The sequence below is a fragment of the Myodes glareolus genome, chromosome 5 (genome assembly GCF_982192425.1).
Source record: "Myodes glareolus chromosome 5, mMyoGla1.1, whole genome shotgun sequence".
Lineage (NCBI taxonomy): Eukaryota > Metazoa > Chordata > Mammalia > Rodentia > Cricetidae > Myodes > Myodes glareolus.
The window spans coordinates 96,674,501-96,685,421 of NC_142030.1; the positions used below are offsets into that span (position 1 = coordinate 96,674,501).

The following is a 10,921-nucleotide window of genomic DNA, read 5'->3' on the forward strand; positions in this document are numbered from 1 at the left end:
CACTGAGCCATCTCTCCAGTCCCCTAACTTTAGCTTGAAAGCAGGATTTATTTTGTTATTTTTTATTATGTTTACATATGTATGTCTGTGTATGTGTGCTGTGTGCATGCAAATGCCTGAGAAGGTCAGAGGCATCGAGTCCCCTAGAACTACAGTTGATTTACAGGCAACTGCGAGCCACCCAACATGGGTACTGAGAACCAAACTTAAGTCCTCTGTACAAGTGATCCTTACCCTTAATTTCTGAGCTACCTTACAGCCTCTAATTACATCTTATAAAGGAATTGCTTCATCTTGGTGCTGAAAAGTACTAAGAATGATATTTTAGTTTTATATTGATTTTCCCCCTTGTTTTTGGTGTTGAAGATTCAACCTAGGGTTTCATGTATGTGAAGCACACACCATACCCCCGAACCAAATCCCAAGCTTGGAGATTTATTTTTTTAAGATATTTATTTTTATTTTGCTCGTGTGTGGTGTCTGTGTGTGTGTGTGTGTGTGTGTGTGTGTGTGTGTGTGTGTGTATGAGAAAGAGAAAGAGAGAGACTATGTTCATGTAGAAATCAGAGAGCAGTTTGGAGGAGCCAGCTCTCTCCTTCTACCATGTGGATCCCAGGAATCAAACTCGGGTCACCAGGCTTGGTGGCAAGAGGCACCTTCACCCAACAAGCCATCTTGTTGGTCCTGATTCAGGTTTTATTTTATGTCTGCATGTATTTATTTGTTTGTTTGTTTGTTTATCTATTGGCAAGTAGTCTATCCCTGGCTGTATATAGTCCATGACTTACACTTCTCTGGTCCTCCTGCCTCCACCTCCCCTGCATGGGGTTAAGGAGTGCACACGGTGCCCTACTTACATGATGCTGGGGATCAAACCAGGGCTTCATGCACGCAGACAAGCGCTCTACTAACTGAGCTCTACCCCAGTGCCAGATTTTGGTTTGAAAAATTGTGATCTTGCTGGCCGGTGGTGGCACACACCTTTAACCTCAGCACTTGGGAGGCAGAGGCAGGTGGATCTCTGAGAGTTCAAGGCCAGCCTGGTCTACAAGAGCTAGTTCCAGGACAGGCTCCAAAGCTACAGAGAAACCCTACCTTTTTTTTTAAAAAAATGTGATCTTTCTGGCCTGTTGACAAAATGACGTAGCCAGATGTGGCTGAGGGGTGGAGTACTTGCCCAGTATGCACGGGCCCTGGATTTGATCCCCAACTCTGAAAAAAAAAATGCAATGGAAGCAGAGGCAGGCAGATTCTTTGAGTCTGAGACCAGCCTGGTTTCTGACTGTGAGTTAGGGATATGCTACTTAGGTATTTTTCTGCATTCATTGTTTTCTTTCTCTTTTTTTAGTTTCTGCTGCCACTGCTATCGCTCTTGCCCATGAGATCGCGTGTCCTCGACGTGGAAACGAGTCACAAGTTCCCAAGGCACAGGGAGAGAAGAGTCCCAAGCCTCCCCCCCTCTGTACCTAAGCTCTTGGAGCCTCTTAGCCAGTCAGCCGAGTTTAGCTCATCCAAGAACCATCAAGATGTCACCGGGAGGGGACCAGCAGAGCGGTGCCTCCGAGCTTCTGACAGTGCCATTTGGTCTAGAAACTTGTTCTCTTTCCAGAAGGTGAACCAGCCCAGAAGACAGCGGGGAGTGGCAGAGAGTTGGCGATCCCAGGAAACCAGAGAATGGGACAAAACTGAAACCTCTTGCTTGGAAGAAGGACCAGCTTTGGTTTCCTGTGAGAGTGTCAGTGAAGGCAGCCTTCCTGTGGGAAAGGAGAGGGGTGATGAGTGCTGTGCCAGTGAGGGGAGGAGAGGGGGTGAGAACTCCCAGGACCCTTCATCCAGCAAGAAAGAGAGCTCAACAGTCAGCGCGTTTGAACAAGATTCAGAAGTTGCGTATACCACTCTCAGCAAGCCGCTGGACGCCTCGAATGCGGAAATAACCCCAGCCGAGGAAAAAGAGAGCCGACATGAGAAAGGTCCTGATCCCAAAAGCAACTCTTTACCCAAAGCTGGAGCAATGGAACCACACGCTGTGTTAGAAGAGATTAGTGTTCTTAAGAACGTACCCCGAATGACCTCCGGTGGCCCCACTGAAGAGCTCGTCGAAGGTCACAGAGACACAGAACAGAACAAAAAAATATCGGCAGAGGAATCGACCAAACCAGAAACAAGTGGAATGGTGCCTCTTATCCAAATGGCATTCCCTGGAGAAGGAACACCCAAGGAGCCAGCCACAGCCAAACCGAACCTCCAGAAGAGAAAGCACACAGTGCAGAATAGCAAGAGTTTCAACACACTTGCTCAACCAGAGCAGGACAAACTCCAGGCAAACACTCACAGAGCCAAGATGGATTCAAGGACCAAGGCAAGAAACAGACCGCCTCCCACGCTCGCGGTTTCTATTCCAGCTTCCATTAAGCCCAACAGGCTTACAAACAACATAAAAACTCAAGTTTTCCCTGTTTTGGAACACACGGACCCCAGACCTCATCTGTCACCCAAGTTTCAAAGGAGAGCGCCTCTGACAGAAAAGAAGAAATCAACACATCAGCTCCAGAAACCCAAAAAGCAAGCGTTTCCTCGAATCAGTAAAAACTCAGGTATAAAAAAGCCAAGTGTTCCCGTCTCTGTTGAAACAACAGACCCAAGACGGCGCTTCCTGGATTTGAAGTATAGTGACATGTTCAAAGAAATCAATTCGACTTCCAATGGACCAGGAATCTACGAGATGTTTGGGACTCCTATTTATAGTCACCTTCGAGAGGCAGAAAGGCACGAACATAGATATTACCATGAGATATGCAGAGCTCCACCGGGCCGATGCATCGCCAGTAAATGCCAGCCTTCCTACAGTGACAGAAGCCGCAATAGCAGAGCAAGACTTCTTCAGAAGAGACAACATGTTAAACCCCCAAAGCCGTCCCTGGGTCTCAAAGAAAAGCACAGAGGGTTAATTTCTAAAGAAAGGGGACGCAAGGCTTCCGGGAGCCATGCAGAGGATGGCGTTTCAGAACCAGATTGGCAGATGAAATCTTCAGGAAACGGCTTTCTGCCTCCCAAAAATGAAGTTCAGCTCTCGAACTTGACGCCAATCCCTGAGCAATCCCCTGAAGAGAAAGAAACCCCTCCTGTCTCGGATCTGTCCACTGTGGAAGAAATCTTCACGGAGGAAGGTGCAGATGAAGGAGGCATTTTTGCCGGTGACATACTGACCCAAAGCCTTGGAGATCTGAAGGAGCTCGAACAGCGGCACCACCAGACCCTGCTGGTCCCTTCAGAAAACAGCTGGGCTGTGCTTAGCAACAAGAGTTTAGGCAAGCATGTGTCATCAGAAACACGGGATCTAGACCCTGTTGACAAAGTAAATGCCGACCAGGTGTTCCTGGATTACCTGGAATTCGATAGTCTTTCAGACAAGTCTAAAACACCCGTGAGCTTTTCGAGTTTCTCTTTCCATGAGAACCTAGAAAGCGCACCTTCCCCTACAGAACAACACTGGACGCGCTCTTTGGATCAGGATAGCTTAGAAAATAACTCTGTCACATATCAAACGTTTGGAAATAGCACACAAGAAGTCTTAGACCCAGTAAAGAATGAAGAATTGACGGATGAGTTGCTAGGTTGTCTAGTTGAAGAACTGTTAGCACTTGATGACACAGATAACGGCTCTTGCCCAAGAACGACAAAGGAGGCAGACGTGGAGAACTTGAACCTTGTCTTCAGTAGCAGAGGGAATACCATCGAAGAGTTGGGCAGAGAGACAGCAAACGTCAAACTGCAGGTCGGTCTGACTGGAATCAGAGGTGCGCTGGGTGGGAAGGACCTCGGAGACAATCTGGTTCAAAACCCTTATTTTTAATTACACGTATTGTGTGTGTGTGTGTGTGTGTGTGTGTGTGTGTGTGTGCGTGCGTGCGTGCGTGTGTGTGTGTGTGTGTGTGCTGGCAAGTGCACGAGCACACACACGTGACATGACATGTGGGTAGAAGTCAGAGGACTCCTTTTGGGTTTTCTCTCTCCTTACATCAGTTCGGCTCCCGGGATCAAATTTAGATCATCAGACTTAGTGCCGCCTTTCACTGAGTTAGTGGTTCTCAATCTTCCGAATGCTGTGACCCTTTCTCATAACATTATCTTAGGGCTTCTTCATAATCGTTATTTTGATATGTTATGAATCATAATGTAAATATCTGGTACGAGACCACTGTGGGGGTGGAACCCAGAAGTTGAGAACCACTTCACTGAGCCATCTTGCTGGCCCCTAAAAATCCTTATTTTTTAAAATAAAGAATCATGAACCCCAATTTTTTTTTCTTTTTGTTTTTGTGATACAGGGTTTCTTTGTGTAGCCCTAGCTGTCTTGGATCTCTCTCTGCAAACCGGGCTGACCTCGAACTCAAGGAGATCCACCTGCCTCTGCCTTCCATGCTAGGATCAAAGGCGTGTGCCACCACCGCCAGGCTTAGGCTACAATTCTTTACTGTGTCTGTTCTCTTCTTTGAGACAAGGACTCTTGTAGCCAGGGCTGGTCTTGAACTCATTATGTAGCTGAGGATGACCTTAAACTTCTTTTTCTTTTTTAATGAATTTATTTTATATCCCAAGCACAGTTTCTACTCTGTCCTCTCCTCCCTCCCATTCCCTCCGCATCTACACTCCCTCTGAACCCATCTGCCCTCTGTTTCTGTCCCATGGGTATCAGCAAAGCATGGTGAATCACGTTGTCCTAAAACTAAGTCCTTCCGCTTGTATTTAAGCTAAGCAAGGCAATCCAGTATGAGGAACAGGCTCCCAAGAGTCAGTCAAAAGCATTAGGGACAGTCCCTGTTCCCACTGCTAGGGGTCCTACAGGTAGACCAAGCTATACAACTGTTACATATATGTAGAGGGCTTAGGTTGGTTCCATGTAGGCTCCAGGCCTTGAACTTCTAATCCTCCTGCTTCTGCCTGGTTTATGTGGTGCTGAGACTGGAACACAGGTCTTTGGGAATGAATGCCAAGCAGGGACTCTACCTGTTGAGCCACATTCCCCGTTTTCATTGTGGTCTTACTTCTGGAATTTAGCTAATTTGACGCTCTACCTTGAGATCACCTGGTGTAGATTAACAGAGCAAAACTATTTAAGTAGGTCTGTATTTTGTTCAATGATGACATTTTCAACCAATGGCAGATAATTTCTAATGATCACCATACAGTTACAAAGTTGACAGTCAGCTCTAGACCCTCATGACCACTTAACAAACAAAATCTCACGATGTTCGAATTAAGTTTATGATTTTGTGTTGGACCACATACACTCATAGCTGCCCTAGGCTGCACACGGCTGTGGTGGGCTGCACGCAGGTATGGTGGGCTGTGGCTGCATGCCGGTGCGGGTAGGCTGCGGGCAAGCAGGGCTGCATGAGATGGCATTATTTGTAATCACAGCACTTGGGGCATAAAGGCAGTAGGGTCAAAAGTTTGAGGTCATCCTTGGTTACATAGTAAGTTGGAGGCCAGCCTGAGCTACTTGATACTTTGTCTCAAAAAAGGAGGAGGAGGAAGAGGAGGCAGATCTCTTACATTCTCATTCTCATCAACTCCCCACAACAAGCCAGAGTTTAATGGTAATTCTTTTCTCATTTTCCCAGAGGTGTATTAATGGGTTCAGGATATATGACAAGGAGGAAACCTTTCTGAACTCAAATGAAAAGAAGACACTTTCTGACAAGAGTTTAAAACACGACGAGGCTGTGTTCTGGACCAAGGGTGAGGTCCTTGGGAGAGGAGCGTACGGCACAGTAAGTTCACCTGGATCCTCGATGCTAGAACTCTCTACCCGTCCCCACCCCTCTGTCCCCACTCTCTGTACTTAGAGCATTTTCAGTTGGAAGCTGCAGAAAAATCCAGACTTCCTTCAAGAGGAATATGTTTCTTTCTTTATGCATCTGAAAGGTGTGGATTTGATGTTGGCATGGGCATTTTAGAGACTTAACCATTTCCTCAAGATGGGCTGTCTCACGGGTATGCCCTGGCTCTTGCTCTCAGGCAGTGACCATGATGCACTTCCAGCCTCTCTGCATTCCAAGTTCAAGGCCTGCCCTAACTTTCTTTTACTGCTTCCACAAGGCACCAGACAAAAGCAGCTTAAGGGAACAATGATTCCTTTTGGCTCACAGTTGGAGAGTCTAGTTCATCACGAGGAGGAAGTCCTGGTAGCAGGAGCGTGAGGCAGCTGCTCACACGGCATCCGCAGTCAGGAAGCAGAGAGATGGACGCTGTGCTCAGCTCCCTTTCTCTTTTTATTCAGTCCAGGACCCCAGTTCGTAGGATGATTCCAGCCACATTCAGGGTTAGTTAACCAAATTTAGAAATTCCCTCACAGGGGGGCTGGAGAGATGGCTCAGCGGTTAAGAGCATTGCCTGCTCTTCCAAAGGTCCTGAGTTCAATTCCCAGCAACCATATGGTGGCTCACAACCATCTGTAATGAAGCCTGGTGTCCTCTTCTGGCCTACAGACAGAATACTGTATACATAATAAACAAATAAATAAATATTTAAAAAAAAAAGAAATTCCCTCACAGACAGGCCCAGATGTGAGTCTCGTAGATGAATCTAGATTCTGTCAAATTGCTAGTCAATAGTAGCCATCATCATGAACCTATCGGGAAGGAAATCTCTCCCTCTAGAGGCTTACCATAGTGGTGGAAACAGGGAGACTTTCTACAATGAGGGCAAACTCAAATGCTGTTCTTTGTGTTTTGGGGAATTGCATAAACGACCCCCTAAAGTTTTGGTGGTCTAAAGAGTACTGAAGAGACAGGTGAAGAAAAGACTGAACCTAACCTAAATCTGTGGGTCTTTAGCTGGGGACACTTCAGGAACCCACAAGAAGGTGAGATGAACATAAACCCCAGAGCACATCAGAGACACATTACAGGACCTGCTTCCTTCTCCCTCTGGAGGACTCTATTCTGACTTAACGCTGGTGTATTCTTTTGATTGAGGGGCTTTCCCAGACCAGCACCTGATATTCTCATCAGAGAAATACGTGAGGCAAATGTCATATCGGTTTTAAGGGAGGATGGAAGGATGGCTCAGTTTGTAAAGCACTTGCTTTGCAAGCATGAGGACCCGAGTCTGATCCCCAGTGCTTAGATAGAAAGTGGGTGATGTGCCACACACCTACAATCTCAGGGGAGGAAGCAACGGGAGGGGGCTCTAGGGCTCAATGGCTAACCTAATTGGAGAACTCTATGTTTAGAGAGAGACTCTGTATCAAAATAAATAAGTAAATAAATAAGAGAAGCAATTGGGTGAGATATCCAACGTCAGCCCCTGGCATCCATTTGCACACACAACTCCACAGACACATCTGACCACATTTGGTGCAGCGAGACACACTGTGATCCTAGCACTCAGGAGGAAATGGCAGAAGAATCAGGAGTTTAAGGTCCTCTTCAGCTACAAAGTGAGTGTGAGGCACCCTAAGCTACATAAGATGTGATCTTCAAAAAACAAGAGAAAGGCTGGAGAGATGGCTTGTTAAAACCATTTTCTGTGCTCCCAGAGGACTTGAGTTCCATTCCCTGCCTCTGTCCTCATTGGGCAGCTCATAACCATCTACAACTCCAGTTCTAGGTGATCCAACTTCTGCCACACACACACACACACACACACACACACACACACACACACACACACACGACACACACACACACGACACACACACACAAAGAGACACATGCAAGTAAGATACACATATAATTACATGAATAAAAATAAAAAGAATCTTTTTCTAGACAGGGTCTCACTATGTAGGCCTGGCTGACCCGCAACTATGTAGACCAGGCTGACCTGCAACTCTGTAGACTAGGTTGTCCTTGAACCGACTAAGATCTCCCTGCCTCTGCCTCCCCACGTGGCGAGATAAAGGTACACATCAAGATTTCCAGCTTTAAAAAAGCAAGACAAGCAAGCAAAAAAAAAAATAAATCATAGAAACTCATCTAAAAATACAGGGCTGGGGGATGTTAAATCAGTGTGCCACCTGTCCATCATGCTTGCTCACCGCCATCACGAATGCAGAGTTTGCTTAACTATGTATCACTCAAGTCGGGGATGGATTGACTTAGAGGACAAACTCAGTTTGGGAAGTGAGGAAAAAGGCACCTTTGAACACGTTGCGCTGTCATAAAGTTGATAATACGTCCTGGCTTGTTTGTAGGTTTACTGTGGGCTTACCAGCCTAGGGCAGCTGATTGCTGTAAAGCAGGTGGTCCTGGATACTTCTGACACATTGGCCACTGAGAAAGAATACCGGAAGCTGCAGGAGGAGGTGGATCTGCTGAAGGCTCTGAAGCATGTAAACATAGTGGCTTACCTAGGGACATGCTTGGAGGAGAACACAGTGAGCATCTTCATGGAATTTGTCCCCGGTGGCTCCATCTCTAGTATTATACACCGCTTCGGGCCCCTGCCTGAGATGGTGTTCTGTAAATACACAAGACAGATCCTGCAAGGTGTTGCTTACCTCCATGAGAATTGCGTGGTCCATCGAGACATCAAGGGAAACAACGTCATGCTCATGCCAACGGGAACAATAAAGCTGATTGACTTTGGCTGTGCCAAGCGTTTGGCCTGGGCAGGCTTAAATGGCACTCACAGTGACATGCTGAAGTCCATGCGTGGGACGCCATACTGGATGGCCCCTGAGGTTATCAATGAGTCTGGCTACGGAAGGAAATCAGATATATGGAGCATCGGCTGCACCGTGTTTGAAATGGCCACCGGGAAGCCTCCTCTGGCTTCCATGGATAGGATGGCAGCCATGTTTTACATTGGAGCCCACAGAGGCCTAATGCCTCCTCTCCCCGACCGGTTCTCAGAATCTGCTGCAGACTTTGTGCGCTTGTGCCTGACCAGGTAAGAAGGTCAAAGAAGGGAGAAGATACCTAGAGACCAGAAGCAGTTATTCCCTTCATGATGTGTGGCCCATTCAAAGTTCTGTTTCAGCAGCTGGCGATGAGTTGGCAGAGTGCTTGTCTAGCATGCCCAAAGTCCTGGGTTCAATCCCCAGCACTGCATACACTGGGCATGCTGGATGCCTGTAGAATCAGCACTCAGAAGGTGGAGGTGTAAGGATCAGAAGTTCAAGGCCAGCATGAGACGCGTGAAAGCCTGTATCAACAAATAGACACACCCAAACAGTACAACCACCTACTTTTAAAGGTCTTTCAAACTATGAATTCTTTTGGTTTGTTTGTTTTTTCTTGAGACAGGGTTTCTCTGTGTAGCCCTGGTTGTACTGGAACTCACTATGCAGACCAGGCTGGTCTCGAACTCACAGAGATCCTCCTGCTTCTGCCTCACCAGTGCTGAAATTAAAGGCGTGCACCACCCCTGCCCGGTGAGTTTTTTTTTTTAAAGTTAGATATTTATTTAATTCTTCTAACAAGTTAAGTTTAAAAAAATTTTAAAAATTGACACAAGGTCTCATGTAGCCCAGGATGCTCTCAAGCCCCACAAGTTCATGCTTAGCCAAGGGTAGCCTTGATTTTCTGATCTTTTTGCTTCCACCTAAGTACTGAATTATGGGTGAGCATGACCAAGTTCAGTTTGCACAGTACTTAGGACCCTGTATATGATAGACAAGCATTTCATCCACTAGCACAGCCCTGGTCTGCAGGTATTGCTGTTAATCCTCACTTTACAGGGGAGCGAAGTGTGCTTCATTTGCCTGAGATTACAGTTAAAAACTGGAGTTGACGCTTGAGCCGGTCCCTTGGATCAGCAGTTCTGCCTCCATCTTTATTTTAAATTGATTAACTAACGTGTGTGGGGGTGTCTACACCATGTGTGGATGTCTGAGGAGACTGCTGGAAGAGAGCACCAGATCTCCTGGTGTTGGAGTTACAGGTAGTACATGGGTACCAGGAAATGAACTAGCAGCCTTTGCAAGAGCAACAAGAGCTGGTAATCACTGAACTGAACCATCTCTCAGTCCCTGTGCCTCCGTCCTTCTTTATAATTGTATCAGACTCACGCAGATCGGGGTAGTGGTCATGTTACCGTGTCCCGCTTCTAATGTGTTTTCTTCCTCTTAGGGACCAGCACGAGAGACCTTCTGCTCTCCAGCTCTTGAAGCACTCCTTCCTGAAGAGAAGCCAGTGAGCATGCACCAACTTCCCAGTCTAGACTCCCCACCCCCACTCCTGGCTCTGCTGTGGGGAATGATGGTTAAGGGATGTATTTTCCTATGATAAATTCAACCTAGCCCAATCTAACCAGATCCTGCAGCATCAATAGCAAGTTTTAATTACAAACTGACCTTAAACTTCAGGCATGACTGTCTATAAACAAGAGAAGAATTTCATAATAATAATTAAAAAAACCCACCAAAACCACATTCCAGTGTTTACCATTTTGATTGCCCAAGAACTATCTCTATTGCTTTACATATTTCTTTTAATTTTTTTGAACAGGGTCTCACTCTGTAGCCCTGGCTGTCCTGGAACCGTGTAGACCAGGTTGGCATCAGACTCACAGAGTCCAGTCTGCCTCTGCCTTGGAGTGTTGGGATGAAAGATGTGCATCACTGTATCTGGCTTACTTCCTTTAATTTTAATAGTTTAAAATAAATCGCACACATTTTACCTGATACTATGTTTATTTATTTGTGCATGTGTCTGTGTCTGTTTATATACTTTTACATGTGTAAATCAGAGGTTGACATTTGGTGTCTTCCTCTGTTACTCTCTCTCTTTTGAGGCAGGGTCTCTCACTGGACCTGGAGCTCGCCCATTGGCAAGATTAGCTGGCTTGCTAGCCCCAGGAATCCCGTCTTCACCTCCCTCAGGATTTTTTAAAAATTATTCTTTGTGTGCCCGAGTGTATGCATGCACACCATGTGAGCACAGGTGTCCACAGAGGCCGGATGACATCAGAT

At 46.4% G+C, this 10,921-nt stretch overlaps 1 protein-coding gene across 1 annotated transcript in view; it reads left to right on the forward strand.

Moving 5' to 3' along the window:
- The window catches only part of Map3k19 (mitogen-activated protein kinase kinase kinase 19), a 39,633-nt gene extending 29,000 nt beyond the window's left edge, over nt 1-10,633 (forward strand). Inside the window, exons 11-14 of the mRNA XM_087906574.1 lie at nt 1,349-3,775; nt 5,625-5,774; nt 8,201-8,898; nt 10,080-10,633. Of these exons, the coding sequence (XP_087762700.1) occupies nt 1,349-3,775; nt 5,625-5,774; nt 8,201-8,898; nt 10,080-10,146 (3,342 nt within the window). The 3' untranslated portion in view covers nt 10,147-10,633. The remainder of the gene's footprint in view (nt 1-1,348; nt 3,776-5,624; nt 5,775-8,200; nt 8,899-10,079) is intronic.
- Nucleotides 10,634-10,921: the final 288 nt, after the last annotated feature.